The sequence below is a fragment of the Bombus pyrosoma genome, linkage group LG7, assembly GCF_014825855.1.
Source record: "Bombus pyrosoma isolate SC7728 linkage group LG7, ASM1482585v1, whole genome shotgun sequence".
Lineage (NCBI taxonomy): Eukaryota > Metazoa > Arthropoda > Insecta > Hymenoptera > Apidae > Bombus > Bombus pyrosoma.
In genome coordinates, this window is record NC_057776.1 from 17,566,571 (window position 1) to 17,583,579 (window position 17,009).

General features: G+C 35.3%; 1 protein-coding gene across 5 annotated transcripts in view; it reads right to left on the bottom strand.

Moving 5' to 3' along the window:
* LOC122569348 (proton-coupled amino acid transporter 1) overlaps positions 1–14,639 on the bottom strand; it is a 45,533-nt gene extending 30,894 nt beyond the window's left edge. For 3 of the 5 annotated variants that reach the window (XM_043730257.1, XM_043730255.1, XM_043730263.1), the window contains exon 1: positions 11,781–11,828. In XM_043730257.1, coding sequence (XP_043586192.1) covers positions 11,781–11,813 — 33 coding nt within the window. In that variant the 5' untranslated portion in view covers positions 11,814–11,828. Of the gene's footprint in view, positions 1–11,780; positions 11,829–14,477 lie in introns of those variants that run through there. The other 2 variants (XM_043730259.1, XM_043730261.1) reach the window with 2 other exon arrangements.
* Positions 14,640–17,009: the final 2,370 nt, after the last annotated feature.

Consider the following 17,009-nt stretch of genomic DNA (forward strand, 5'->3'; position numbering starts at 1 on the left):
CCTTCGCCTTGTTAACGTTTCGGCGTTGAGTTTCCATCGTGGAGAGCCGTGCTTTTTTGCGAAATATTATTCGGATCTTTTAGGAGAAATACAAGCGAAATACTTGGCCAAGTTGACGTTCATAGTTCGTTCAGTGCCACCTTGGAAGTTACACGAGGTCAATGATGTCACGTGTAAAAATATGATACTAGTAGCACATAGTGACTCACGGAAATATTTGAACACCCACCATGAACAACTTATATGGATGTACATAATAACGTCTGTTTTACGTCAAATTTTGTCCAAACTTTGCTCGAGTACCGCGAATACGATTGTATCGCGATTACGAAAATACGCACACCAATAAGAACTTTTTCCTAATTTTATCTTTTAACTTTGGTATGCTTATATCAGGATGTCTGAAAAGTTTCTTTCGTATCATAAGGTGATGATAGATGAACCACAATTCCTGTTTTATATTATTTTATTGAATCAGGCATGATCCATTTCGTTATATTTCTATTATTATATTCCTGCACAATTCAATAAACTAATATAAAACAAAAAACATTGCGAAGCAAAAAAACTTTTTGGACAACCCATAGGTTAGACAGATTCGGATTAAGTTTGATAGATCGTCTAACTTGATACTTCTGGGGCTTAACACTAGAACTACCGGTGGTTAACACGAAGCTATTTCTACCAAAACCAGTGAAAATGACTAGTCTTTAGAATATTTGTATACTTATTGATTGTTAATCCATCTGGGATCATAATCCCTAAACGAGGGTCGACACATTTATAAAATTATTTAAAAAAAATAGAACCAATCGTTCTGACTGGTGCGGTGTTTCTAGTGTTAGCATCTAGCGATCGATCCGGAATTCTCCTGATAACTGATATCATCATGTCGAATAAAGCACAGTAAAAACTTTAAAAAAGTGCGGAAAGTTGTAGGAAACGAGGAAACTGGTTAATTGGGGTTCGATAAACTGATTGCAGGACCCTTTTACACTTTGACTGGTATTGGTATAAGTAGCCTTGATACAAAATTATTTTCAGTTTGAATACATAAAAAAGAAAATAAAATTCATTATATTATTCTTTTAGCTATCGCTGCAACAGTCGTTACATCATTCCGGGGGAAAAATATAACATGAAGTAGGAATTTGAAAATAAAATTGTAAAACCAGTCAATTTCACTGGTATGATAGTTCTAGCGTAAAAAAGCTACAATTGGGTCAAAAATGATGGGAAGAACACGGCGAGATTGAATTACAAGGCGGAGCAAATAGAAAAGAATCGGGGGAACACGAAGAGACGAGAATAATCGCGGCGAAACTTAAACAGAGGCTACCAATTATAAATTAGAGGACCTATTCTTCGATTCGTAGCAGCGTATTTGGCTGATTAGGATGGCAAAAGGGCACATGAATTACGCTCTTAAAGCAATTACCTTTTTAACACGGTTATTGAAAGGATTAGAACGCTTGGTGCAATTACGATCACCGTGGATGCGAATCGTCATCAGTCTCTCTGATTCGATCGTTTCTCAGAACGATTTATACAATTAGCTTTTAAATTGAATAAATCGTAAAGCTGTTTAAAAGCAAGTCATACGATACGGCAACGACTCGTTCTATCCGATGGTACAATTGTAACGTACCTTTTAACGTTATTTAACGAAAGAAGTGGTGTAACTTTCTCGGAATGCAACAATTATCCAACGGTCGTTATTTAGCACATAATCTCACGGTAAAGCTTTTTATTGCTCGACAAACGTATCGTGAAGCGAGAATAAGAAAAACAATATTTAACTGTACGAAATGAATTGTACAAGAAGTGCGAAAAGAAGCTAGCAATTCGCATACATTTCTTGTTTACACGCTAGAACAAACGACCTGTAGGTATTTTGTATCTAAATATACCGTGTACACGGACAACTATCGGTATAAACAATTGTATATTTAAAAATGATCTTCGTCAAAAATATCGTTGCACGTTTTCCTAGTAATTATACGAAATTAGAGACTCGTGCACTTTAACGGATTTAATCATTTTAATTTTCCTAATAGAAACGATACAAAAATATCAAAGAGTCACGTACGACTCGCGGATAATTTTTTAATCCTTTTTCTACAGCTACATATTCCTATAAGGATACACGCAAGCAGAAGCGAAAGTTCGTCAAGTATCATCTACAATGATGAACAGAAAAAGAAAAAGAAAAGAATGCCAGAAATAGCAAAGCCAAGAGAAAAAGAAGCGACGAGTTTATTTTAAATTCACCTTCGCTGACATAATCCATTGCGCGGTACAAATACAAAATGTTGCTTTCGAACAATTCGTCCCGTGTACGTTTGAAATGCGAGTATAAATGGCCCTAGACCTACAAAAATAACTAACGTCAGGTACGCATTTGTTGCATCGAAGTTCGCGGTCGCGAAGATACGCGCGGACAGGTTCGATAACGTGGCGCCCCGTCGAACTCGAGAAATTCGCGTATGCACCGTGTTACCGCATGCAACCAGGAAGAAACACATCGTCCGAGCCAGAACATCGCCTCTGGCTAGAATTAGCCTTCCTATTGGCCCAACTTTGATCCGTTTTTGCTCTTGATACACTCCCAATAAGTGTTTTTAATTAACATTTCATTGGGTACTGAAACGATCCGAATTACATTATATTTAACTCTGTGTTGCATACAATTTCTACATTTTCTATTATTAACTCGTTAAAATTAAGTTAGCAAGTTAGCTTTCATTGACTTTGAATTTGTAATTGCGATTATTTTCATTACGGTTATTTTAATTGCGGAATTATCAACGGGCAAGCTTCTTTCTCTGAACGTCGAACAAGCAAACGAGCGTAGATTCTTTAAACTATTAATTCGTCATTTTCCCTGTTTTCTATTCGATCGTTCGATGGAGGTTTAGTGACGTGAATATTCAATCTCATATCGTTATTTTTCGCTGAAAATTTTCTACTACGTTCGTTGCTATTTTATTTTGATAAATTGTATTTTGTAGGAATCGGTAGAACTCTTAAATTATTAAAGCGCGAATCGGTTTATTTTTTTTTTTTTATAAATCTTTGATATTAATCTACCTGTTGTTACGTTTGATTGCGATAGAACTATATTTTGAGTATTTCGAACGTTTCTTCCAACAGAATGCAAGGGAATTTTAGAGCCGAGAATAACGCGTTGTGTACTCATTTAGAAAATCGTGTTATTTTCGGATCAAAAGCAGCGCTGCGTATACGAGATACGTCGTTTATGAAACATATAATATTGTTAGTATGTTTACACTGATCAGTGACGAGCATGAGTATGCACAACATTCGGCAATTTAGATCGTACAACGCGTTTTAAAATCATTCGCCAGATAACGAACGAGAAATCGAACGATAAAACGTTTGCAACTTTTCAATGACGAAAACCACGTTCTATCATCTCGTATCGAAAATATTTTACTCAACGTTGTACGATAAGTTTCATCCGAGATGAATCGAGACGCTTTGTTGTCAGACGTAACGAAGAATATTTAATAATCAAAATGTAAATAGATCTTAAGAGATACCAAAGAAAATAAACGAAACGAATGAATACAATGCAGATACAATGCGATGAAAGAAATTCAACAAATCTGACAATATATAAATCGGATGCTGATATATTCGACAAATTGAGTTGCGGATATGTATCAACGCGATGCGCTGCAGGACAAATATGCTTTCACGTATATGCCGCTGTCTGCTGCTGAAAAAATCTGACAAGGTTAATTCGTAGAATCGTTAATCACTGATAACAACAAGTTCTTTCTATTTGCAGACATCCGTCATTATCTGTGATAATCTGAATATCTGTGATCGCGAATCCTACTGTTTATCAGATATTGATCTACCACAACCACACGTGCATGTATCGTATCGTCTAAAATATTAAAAGAATAATTAATTTCATTAATTATTAACGTTAATCGCTTGTATTTGATAAAATCTAACGATAAGTATAACAGAAGAAGGACTTTTTTTTTATTTGGTAGACTATTTACAATCAATTCTCATTGAGAGTTATAAGTAGAAGAACAAGGACTCGTGATAGTTTTAGATTATGGAAATATATCGATCAGAAATGCTTGAACCTCAACCTTATCAAACCTTAACAAATGCTTGAATGCTCAACCTTACTGCTCTGTTAAATGTAAATATAATGAGAAAGGAATCTAAAAGATAATTGTTAAAATACGCGTGGAAAGTAATTTCAAAATGTGTAATTAAATCCTACTGTTTATCAGAGATTGATCTACCACAACCACACGTGCATGTATCCTATCGCTAAAATATTAAAAGAATAATTAATTTCATTAATTATNTAATCGCTTGTATTTGATAAAATCTAACGATAAGTATAACAGAAGAAGGACTTTTCTTTTTATTTGGTAGACTATTTACAATCAATTCTCATTGAGAATTATAAGTAGAAGAACAAGGACTCGTGATAGTTTTAGATTATGGAAATATATCGATCAGAAATGCTTGAACCTCAACCTTATCAAACCTTAACAAATGCTTTAATGCTCAACTTTACTGCTCTGTTAAATGTAAATATAATGAGAAAGGAATCTAAAAGATAATTGTCAAAATACGCGTGGAAAGTAATTTCCAAATGTGTAATTAAGTCCTACTGTTTATCAGAGATTGATCTACCACAACCACACGTGCATGTATCCTATCGCTAAAATATTAAAAGAATAATTAATTTCATTAATTATTAACGTTAATCGCTTGTATTTGATAAAATCTAACGATAAGTATAACAGAAGAAGGACTTTTTTTTTTATTTGGTAGACTATTTACAATCAATTCTCATTGAGAATTATAAGTAAAAGAACAAGGACTCGTGATAGTTTTAGATTATAGAAATATATCGATCAGAAGCGCTTGAATGCTCAACCTTACTGCTCTGTTAAATGTAAATATAATGAGAAAGGAATCTAAAAGATAATTGTCAAAATACGCGTGGAAAGTAATTTCAAAATGTGTAATTAAATCCTACTGTTTATCAGAGATTGATCTGCCACAGCCACACGTGCATGTATCGTATCGTCTAAAATATTAAAAGAATAATTAATTTCAAAGGTTCCTTAACATTAACGTTGATCGCCTGTATTCGATCGTTGGCTTTAAAATCTAACGATAAGTATAACAGAACAAGGACACCTGATAGTTTTAGATTATGGAAATATATCGATCAGAAACGCTTGAAACGTTCAACTTTATTACTTTGTCGAATGTAAATTTAACGAGAAAGGAATCTAAAAGATTAGTACGACGAGAAGCTTAACAAATGTCGATAGTAAATTCAGATATTGCATGATGAAATTTGAATCGAATAAGATAGAGATCGTAAAGGAAATTTTTAAGCTACTTTGGAAACATAACGTTGAAATAAACAACATTTTTAAGTAATCAATCAGATGTTAATCTTGTCGAATCGAAAGAGTTTTCTTTTAGGGAGCAACGTTACTGTCATCGATGGTAACGCGAAACATCTGTATTGGATCATCGAAGTCTGAGATATATTAAGAATCTTAACAAAAGCGAATCAGAGAAATATTCTTAAAATATTGAAATTCATTTATTAATTACATTTCGTAATTATGTCAACGACGATGAAACGAACTTTTTTATCTTCTACGTATCATCACTAAATCTAAATTCAATTAAAGAGCAAGGAAATTTATCAATCACGTTCAATCGTCCTATCTAAATCCAACGAAGGGGAAACAAAATTTATTTGTCATTCTTGATTCTTCAATTTAAATCGAATCATTAAATCTAAATCCAACGAAAGACGAATATGTCTGAAAATATCCGAGAAAAAGAAATAACGAAGCAAATTCAGATCTCGTTGATACGAACAACTTGTTTTTCTTCTTCGAAGTAACGTAACGCACTTTCCATCATCGACGCCAAACACTCGGAGAACGAACGTAGTATCTCAAGTTCTTTGAAAGGAAACAGGAAAGCAGCGAGAAACACTGGTTCACCGCGTTTCAGCATTGACCGACCCAGTTACTCGACACAGCAATTCCATTAAAACGCGCTTTCCAACCAATACAAAATCGTCATTTTCACTGATTCCCCCATATACGTTTTTATCGGCGACCAACCGATCCGATTACATCACTGCGTGGTCGAATCGACTGTGATGAGAATTCGAGGACGAAGATCAGAGGAAATTTCCTTTGCCGCGACAACGAGGATAGGAAAATGAGCAAACAACAACGAATAGCGGAAACTGAGCTACAACAAATAACAAACGAATCAAGGGGACTTTAGTTTCGTGAACGTAATTGGAAAAATTGTTGGGTTTGATTTAGTTTAATGAAAGTTTAGTCGACGTTGATTTTTAACGTTATGGTTAAAATATACGTGGAACTTTAGTTTCGCGAATGCAGTTGGACAAATTGATGGGTGTTCTTCGATAAGTCTGAAGGTTCCCTCGACGGTATAAATCATCTTTAGTATCGTGGTTAAAGATAGAATTTTCTGTATCAATTTCGATGCAAATGCTTCGCTTTGCCTTTGACGTTTTGTATTTTAAAGTAAATTTATATTCAGCGGGCTTATCAAAAACGTTTGAATTACAGAACCAGCGATCTTCGAGATATCGTTTAAGATATTCAAGTACCTTGACAATTAAGAGAATACAATTTTGTCAACGTAGCTGATAATAGTAGTTTTGTAACTCGAGTGCTCTAGTGATAAATATTAATTAGATTATCGATATTATAAACAGGAAATTATCGTCAATTTCAGATACAGGTACTTACTACACTTTTCACTTACTACATTTTTCAAAATATTTATACGATATAAGAGTTATTGTCTTTTTCAAGTGTGAATTAAATGCTCGAAATACTCCTAGTCAGATACAAATCTACGAGTATATGTAATACGTATATTCGATACCATCTACAGTTATAGGTAAGACATTTAAGTAATAGTATAATAAGCATTAAACATATACTTGGTAAGTATAGTACTATTAACGTATTTTTATATGACAAAATGTAGTTGAAGCGAAATAATTTTCTCGATAATGTTCATCATTATCACGTAATGGGCCTTAAAAAATATTACAACAACACTGTCCTTTGACTCGATGCTGAAGCAAAATGAGAAGGAAAAGTAAAAGTATTAGAAATTCAAGACTACTGTTACTAATCCACGATTAAATGTTCTAATGAAGCTTTTCAACGTTCACTTAGTACTCTTAAAGTTTCCTTTTCTTTCAATTACCAAAGAGATGCAGATGCCTTTGGCAAAATTAATGTCAATTTTTATTCAGACCAAAATATCATTATATATGTCGGGTTGGCGTTATGATTAGAGTTGGGGTTAAGGGCGTGAAGCGAATCCTCGTCGCGATTAGACATCGCTGCCATGCAATAGAGAAGATATTGACTAGAGCAAATATGATTGTTACAGATATCGACAAGCAACCGTGGTAACTAGACACTCGAGACGCTAATGACAATGATCCTGGGTTCGATAACGAATCCGCGGTCAACGGGATACTAGATGTACGCTCTCACAAAATCTAAGTCCGACTCTTGGTTAACAAACGTGAAAGATTCACTGATCGCAAATACGTTATTCCTTCTCGTCGATGAGATCGCACGTAGGAAAAGAATTTCCGTCGCGCTGATGCCACCGAGGAATACTATGACGGGGTGTGTCTAAGGCACGAGATCATCGGATTCGTGGAGCGATGCCTTTGTCCAGAAGGTGAGGGAAATTGACGTTGCTGTTAATTGGTCAATTTCCATGTCCGTGGTTAGAAAAGGACGCTAGCCGCCCTTGAGGAAAAGTTGCTAGCGGGAAGCGTCGTTCGTGAGGAAGTAGGCTTCCCCTATCCTCCCGTAGTTGGGACAAAGACTGTTTGTCCATTTGAAGGACTTTAGTTAACTAAATCTTAAGATTTATAACGGATCCTCAGGCTAGCTGAACATGCACTGCGGAGACGCATCGACATCTGGCAACCATCTTACCCGAAGAACAGGGTCTGCGTGTAGCGAGCCACGGGACAGAGACCGTTGGAATGTCTATTGTCAAGTATCCCTATAACTATTTCTTTTAAGGAGAGGTATACTGTTACTCTATACCTTTGTTAAACAAACGTTCATCCCTTGACCGCGGCTACGTTGGGGACTGGTTGTCGCCTGGAGCCCATTGTCACGAATCTCGAACAGGTACAATCGGGTCGAATGATAATTGTTTAATTTTTTTTTCCCAAAGTTCCAAAGGAAGGCTCCGGTGTTCCTTCGTCTCCGACATATATAATTGTAATAAAAATTGTATGTTGAAAATGAGATTGGAATATATATATATTATATTTTTATATATTTTCTTATATATATATTATATTATTTTAATTTTTATTACAATTATTTCTACATGTAGCGTTTCTATGTGTACAGTCAAAATATCACATTTAATTATTTATTATCGAACAGTGACACACACATAGTCGGGTTATCGTACGGTTTTCAATATTTTCATATGCAAAACAGGATGACACTTTAAAATGAAAGTGCATATCTGGCTGCTTTCACGGATGATTCTCGAGTATATCCGTAATTAAATTACAGATCGAGATTGAAGGATGATTCACGTGTAGCTTATTACTCCCACGATAAAGATCTATTTCTGATAAGTATACCGAGAGTCAATTTGATAAGAGAATTCGTGAAAGATGGTCGCGGCCGTCGAGGAAAATTACAGATTTCTCACTTTTTGGCTCGATCGAGGTCGAGACTGTTCTTGTTATTGAACATCCGTGGACGTTGACCAACGAAACAATTCCAGCTAACAAGGAACCGATAAGAAATTAGGCTAGCACTCTGATCTCTTTATCTAATTAACTCGTTGCTCGTCCGTTTCGTCACGATTATTTCAGCAGGCGTTTTACTGAATCCTACGCGTTATCTCGATAGATCAAGCGGAATATCAGACACAGAAGGTAACAGGAAGTCGTTATTAAAGAGCCTTGAATCGTTAATACGACGATAAGTAAAAAGAAGAAATTTTTGCACATTGCAGAACGAGTCACAAGGACGAGTTTCGCCGTTTGTTAAACGCACGACTCGTGAAATATTTGAAACGTTAACTTTCCTACTCCTTTCCGTAGAATTTATTTGCATCCTTTAGTTTCATGAATTTGCTGTTTTAATTATTAGTTTAGGAAATCATGGGATAACAAAGTAGAGACGTTAGCAAGCGACTCTGAATTTCTTTCAAATCTTTCGCTGACCGAAGCATTGCGAAAATTGGAGATAAACGAAATAGACTGGAAGGTATCATGGTATGACGCGTAGCGTGAGAATGGAATATTACGGAGAGTTAAAGCTGAAACACAAATATTCGTAGCTTTCGACACACCTAATTGTCGATTACCAACCAAATAACGCAGCGAGTTATCAAAACAGTGCTAAAATACACGATATTGTACGATAAGAGTAAAGTTCCAAGGACAATGTGAAATTTTACAAACACGAACGTTTGTTATTTAATTGAGCAACTTTTCAAATATACAGATAAGCAGAATATCAATTATACGAAGAAGAGAAGCAACGTAGAAAAACGAGAACGGGAGATAAACTTAATTCCTGAAACGATGGATTGCTGTTCAGAGACTTAGAACACGCGGCTTTGATAATAACGCGAATAGCATCGAATATTCGTGTGAATAAACAAAACGACAAGTCGCTATCTAAGATCATGGAAAAATATAATAAAATTCAACGACCTTGTTCAGTTTCGACGAACATATCGATACGACTTTCTTATAAACAGGATCATTGACTGAAATCCTACGTACTCGTTATTATACTTGTTATCCTTGGACTTGTTTATATAGGAAACTCGCATTCTTTTCCATCCATTCAAAAAGTATGCAAAGTTGCTGCGAGCTGTCTGAGCGGCGCAATACAAAGCACGTTTCTTGCACGTGTCGCGATACATCAGCCAAGATTGCACAAATGTCAAATTAACTATCGATATTTCTCAACAGATGCTTCTTTTGTCGATTAATTTCGTAAAACGAGAAAACAAAAAAGGTACGAGAATAATCGAGCGTATCTTGAACGAATGCAAGTTCTATGGTTTCTCTTGCAAGTTAAATGAAACAATTGTAATGTTTCTTGTTCGATTAACGCGATATTAATGTAACACCCGTGCATTAAATTTTGTATGAACTGTATTTGTTCGTGTTCCTACGAGCAAATCGATCGAACGTTTCAAGGATAAGATTGAAATACGAAAAAGAAAGAAACTAGATATTAAATGTTATTTTTAATTTTATTAGGTAATCCAACGAATTGATAGTCGATATGGATAATTGCCAAACGTTAACAATGGACCATCGACGATAATGACGGAGGCACAATGGCTTCGTAACGTAGTGGGATAAATACGAAGTGCAACGTGTTAATGATCTTAACACGCGGAGTTTGCAAGAACAATAGAAATTTGCATATTTCTATCATTATTGGTGGTAGTAATGATCGTGATAATAATCATGATACATCGTAGTATCACTAATAGCAGTAGGTATTGATTTATGTACAGGAATTATTTCTAAGTTAAAAGACATTTCCATAAAAATGCTATATCTAAATGCAATTATCAAAGATAGATGCTAGAAATACTTTTGGTAGAATTAACATTAACTTTTACTCGGATAAAAACACAATCATATTTTCCTAGATATTTTCATCTGTCAAACGAGTTAATAGAAATCAATTGTAGATTTAAAATGGCCGCGAACGCGGACAAGATAGGAGAAAGAAAAGTAAAGATATGTAGTTCGTCGAAAATCCGACTATCTGATGACAGCATTGCTTTCAAGTATGTCTGAAAATTCAAAAATGCTTGATGCAATTCACACCTTGTTAAGATCGCTGTACATAATCCTCGAAAACCGTTATCTGTACAAGATACAAGTTGCATTAACGTAGAATCTTGACACGCGGAATCGATATGGTAGCTACGTCTCGAAATTAAATAACAGTAACAGATAATCGCGTTTATCTTAATTGCCGTATAACTACATCCTTGTCCAGGTAAGGTAGCAACGGTAATAAAAGCTTAAGAAAAAGATAATCGATAATTCTGAATGAAAATATCAATAAAATCATTCATATACCATTGTGAGTATCGTATAATTCGTATAAGAAAACCTGTCACGAGATCGTCACGGTTCTACTGTCAAGAGAGAAGCTTCGACTTATCGTCGTCTAACGATAATTTCGCTTCTTTGAATATCGATAGTCGCGGATCGAATATATTGGGTTGGCAACTAAGCGGTTGCGGATTTTGTCATTGCCACCTATTGGGTTGGCAACTAAGTGGTTACAGATTTTGTCAATAGGTGGTAATGACAAAATCCGCAATCGCTTTGTTACCAACCTAATAACAGACGTGTATTCTGGATCAGCAACGATATAAATTTGTACGATTGTCAAGGCAAGAACGAATGGAAAATTTATTATAGACCGAAATGTGTTAAAATACGTTGCTTTTCTCTTAAGATGATTAAATTAAAAAATTCTCTAGACACGTTTCTATGCGGTCGATAGTTTATACGGATTTGTGCTTTTACGAACACATCTAGAGAAACAGAATCTGAACAAAGAATATTAGAATTAGTTAGTCGTAATATCGCGCTTGTCGAATAGCGTAATTTTGTTCGTTAGTCGTTGATTAATACACGCTGATAAATAACTTACTTTCACAATCAAAATCCACAAAGTTCGAGACATGTTACTCTTCGAACGAGACGATATAGACTGTAGAGAATCGTAAATGCGGAATGTAAACATAAATTATATTTATGAATGATGGTGGCAGTGATGCAAACAGTCAACATCGACAGAGACTCATAACTTCGCCGACTGTCACTTGACATATTTCACATGACTAGTGTGTGTAGTTTAACCAAGTTAAATGCACGCCTGTACATTCAAATATGTACAAAAGCATCGAACAAAATCAACTTCGTACATGGAATAAACATAAAACGACTTGCAAGTGTGTAAAGAAAAACGCGCCTCCCTCGTTCGTTTAAACACGTTCGTTCGATGATTTTCGCAGTCAGTTTTAATTCATCGATGCCATTCGAACCTACGCGTTTCTACGATACTACCGAGACCTTCACAGAATTACAATTAACTGCTCGAATAAATGTATCGGAACGTACGGTGAGAACGAAATCTTAAAGAGTAATAACTGAGACGAAATTAACCGTGATATTATACCAGTAAAATATCTCATTGACTTTCGATTTTCACTATTTCCCGAAGGTAACAGCTCTTTCGTATTTATACTTCTTCGCTACTTTTTGATACGGAAAGCTGAAAATATTCGGTAAGTTATGCGAAATTGTTCGACGTGAACAGAGATGTATAGCTATAGATAAATGTTCATAATTTCGTGATTTATTAGATACAGTTCTTTCTACTCTTGTTAAAAGACGTTGAAACGTACGAGAAGGGGAATGGAAGACTTTTCGTCGATTATAATTTTTCTTAGCTAACGCCCGATCATCTTTCACACGGTGAAACGAGCACCTAAGTTGCGTAAATAATATAAAAAAAAAGCGACGATTTATCGGTGCAATCGCGTCGTCCCGATCAAAAGTCAGTTTATTTAAAACCTTCTTTAAATCAAACCGAGCAACTAGCCCAGCGGACGCTATTCACCTCGACTGATCTCCCTAACGAACGTTGTTCATACGAAAGTTAATTCAATCGCTCTTTTTAAGATCGATCTGTGCTCCACTAAAATCGATTGAAACATCTGTGCTCTCTATGAAGGATACTGTTTGTTATCAATCACGAAAAGGACGTCTTATTTGTTCAAACTAACGTGTTCAATATCGTAAATTCGCGATATTTGCGACTCGTACTTATACATATTAATTTGCCGCGAAGGTTTCTTTCGTTTCACGAGGAAATAATGGATGCGCAACGTTGTTTGTTTTATATCGTTTTATCGAATCATGTACGATCCATTTTGTAGTTATGGAACAAGATAATAATAGAACGACCCAATATACATAGTATGGTTAAACTGGCGAATGTTGCATTTATGAGGAATTTAATTACATTCGCAGGAATATGAATTCGCGTAAATCTAACCTAAAACAAATGTTGTATCGACGAGTTAGTTATTCGCAGGATTTCAAAAAGTCAAAGAACTGCGTTGGAACATTTTATCGTATTGCGAGTTGTTCGGAAGAATTGCGTTAAACGTTTTATCGCAGGGATTTAGGAAGCATCGTAAACTTATAGTAAACTTAAGCTTCTAGTAAATAAAGTTTCGATAAACCACGAATATATAGGAAACGATAAAAAGGTAAAGCTTAATTTTTCTCTCAACGCACAAAGACGAGTAAAGCTTCTTAGGAAATCTTATCTGAACCTTAACCACAACGTCGTTATCAAATAAATAACAATAATACCATTGCACGATTTAAGTCAATTTAAGCCAATTCAAATTATTCTCTAATCGCAAAAGAGATCCTACGATTATACCCAACTTATCTAGTTTTAATACTCTCTATAAAAGGACACCGAATTTCATTTTTTGATGATTCATTTTTGTCAGTTATTTCTTCATCGATCGTTTTAGAAAAATTTAGTATAACGATACTACATAAATACGTATATGTAGACTGGCAGTCGTACGTCATATCAGGACTTTTTATCACCGAATTATTTTATTACAGATCTGTTACTTCGTATTAAAAATACAAAGTCATATTGTAATCGTCCGCTGCGTTAAAACGTAACATACTAAATAAGGTGAAATTTGTTGGAATAAATTAAGCAGCACTTGCACAATAGCAACCGATATTATCGACGAAATTTTGTAGGACATTATCGACAAAAACATCCTCGTATAACGTTAACAACTCGGATAGCAAAACAATCGAAGTTCAACGAGAAATTATAAAATTCGTAGAAGAAACTCTATAACCTACGCCTTGTAAACTTGTCAATTTGCTATTATTACTTCTTACGTTATTGTACGAGGAAGATTTCAGAAGGAAATAATAAACTCATAAAAAAGAAATCTATGATTTACAACCGGAAACTTGTACTATTGAAACTCGATTCACTAATATCGCTACTTGACAAACTATTATCACGTCAGAACGATTTTACCCTAGTCGACTAAAAGCTACGTTAAATAATATTAAATAACAACAACAAGAAAAGTAGCAATAATATACGATAAATAATATACGAAATAAGAAAAATTAAAGCTATACAAACTTACGAAAGATCTATGACCTGCTACTCGCAATTTGTCAAATTCGTTGATCTATCAGTTGATCGATTATCGTAGAAGAGAGTTTAAATGTCCTGATACTTATAACCGACAGTTTACATACGAAGAGATGACAAAGAACCGGTACTCACTTTCTCGTGGTCAATTCAAAGTATCCAGATGTGAGAATGGGTACTGGTAACCCATAGATGGTGGCGGTTATCGTCCGGTCCGTGAACACGTGCAACGGTCGGCTGCTTCCGCGCGACTGAAACGGAGTCGTGCTACTGAGAACACTCGAACCAACCACCAAAGACCGCTCGCTACTTGCTAATACTCTTTGCCGCTGCTTGTCTCCCAACCGGTGTCATTCTTGCCTATCATCGTCGGCGAAATACTCACGGCTGCTGAATTTCGTCCATGATGGCGCGAACTCTGTCTGTGTATACATTCATACTCTGTATACACACGCTTATCAGCCTGCCCGGGGTCAATGAAGACATTCAACTGCTGGAAAATTTGCTTCCGGAACACCTCGAACAAGTCAGGGTCAGATTTCTTCCTTGCGTCTACGTGCTTCTGACCCGTAAACATGCCCGAATGGCCTGCTTCAATCGAACCAACGTTTCTATACATTTGTGATATTTTGTCTCGAGCGATTCGAATTTCTCGGAAACATCGTGGTGACCGAGGAAATTGGGAAATTGAGAGATCGAGATGTCGAGGGATTAGGACACATTTGCAAAATTGTTAAATCGAGAAATTAAGAAATTGTTTGTTTTCGTCCAACTTCTCGTTCTTTAAACACTCGCGTTCTATCGATTCGCGATATTTTTCGGAAATTTATAATTTACGACGTTCCAAAAGATCTTATCGATTATTGGTTTCGTTGGAATTGATCTTCTCATAGCGTTTGATTTTCCACTTCTTCCGTTAACAGTTCTGTTTTACGTATCGATTTAGAAAAATCGTCGTGCAAGTGTTCTGCGTATTAGTTTAGAGAAATTTCTAATCCAAGATCTTCGAAAAGGTTTTATCGATCGTCGCCTCCATCGGATCTATCGGAGTTGGTTTTCTCGGAAGTCCGTACTTTAAGATCTGCAAATTAAGAATTCGTTCTTTTACCAACGAATTTACTCTTTTATTCCTAACTTGTTTGGAAATCTATATGTTTGAAGAACTTCGTATTTAAGTTCGAATCTCTTCGATGACGAAACGTTACGAATTTCCATCCCTTAGCTCTTATATAAAAATTCGAGTAAATCGCTGAATTTATGCCGAATCAAACAGAAAATAAAAAGACGATCTCGTTAAAGATTCTGCGAGCTCATGAACATCTTGTTCGGTATTGTGAACCACATATGTACAGTATAATACTTGCGGCACGAATACAAATTTTAAGGACTCTTCGACCTCCAGAAGAACCTTTTTAGTTGGTTCAATGTTCGCCTGAGCTATCGCGTGCGATATAATCACGTTGGATTACCACTTTGCGTGCGAATAATAACCAATCCAAGTTCCTATTACGCTCTTATCATGTATTAGAATGCCTTCAAGTACTATCAGTGTAGCATCGCGTGTTCATCTTTGTGTAGTAATAAAACATACCTTTACGAATTATTCCTCTCTTTCCCAACGTTCCCTAATTTTTCTATCCACTCGATGAAATATCTACGATAAGAGGATGAAATATCTACGATAAGAGGATCAAACTGGTTTGCTTGTGTCTGCAGGAAGAATTCATCGATATATCAGTCATATCTGTTTAACGAATAATTTGTCCAACTGTATCTTCTCATACCTGATATACAGACTATGGTAGGTAGAAACCAGGCTGTACATGTATAATAACATTTTTATGGGCGTGGGACGACCTTAAACCCAACCAGCCATGGACGAATGCATAATATAAGTACCTGTGCATGACATGTTTCGTTAATTTCTGAGACTTTGATAGTTGACTGTGTCATTAGAATCTAACGGACACTATGTCGAAGCGGAGAATGAGATACCTAACCTAAAGTGAAATAATAGCATGCTTGTCGTAAAATTGCGACTGTTTATGCATTTGTAGGAAATTTTGGAAGTACAGAAATGCACAGAATGCGTATAACGTGCAAAAATATATAAAATACCGCAAATATATTATAATACATAATGGATAAACAAATGTCTTGTCAAGTTGCATCTTTGTTAGTTATGTTCATAAAAGTATGAACATTGGTAAATAAAAGTTTCGTTGATACCCTAAATGTGTGTTATCCTTGTCTTATATAATGTATAATTTTCCTAAAACAAAAAATTAAACAAAGATAAAATTATTTGTTATACCTTCAATAAATCGCATCGACAAAGGATTAAACTTAGAACGCGAAAGGGAAATATTTCTTAGTAATTCCTCGTGAATTATCAATCTCAAAAAATTATCCTATACTTGGAAATTCTTCAGAAACTATCAGTCTTATTACAATTAATGAATTATACTTACTCGATGAGATAGGATTCCTATAGGTTCCCGCGATAATAGTTTTACAATATGACACTGTCAAAGCATAATGCGATGCAGCTACTTTACCGTCTGATTATATCTTGACCATGCAGATTTAATAAATTGTCTTCGTTGAGAATTTTATCGATGATACTGATATACGATGTAGTTTGAAAAAGTCAATTTACACGTTTTA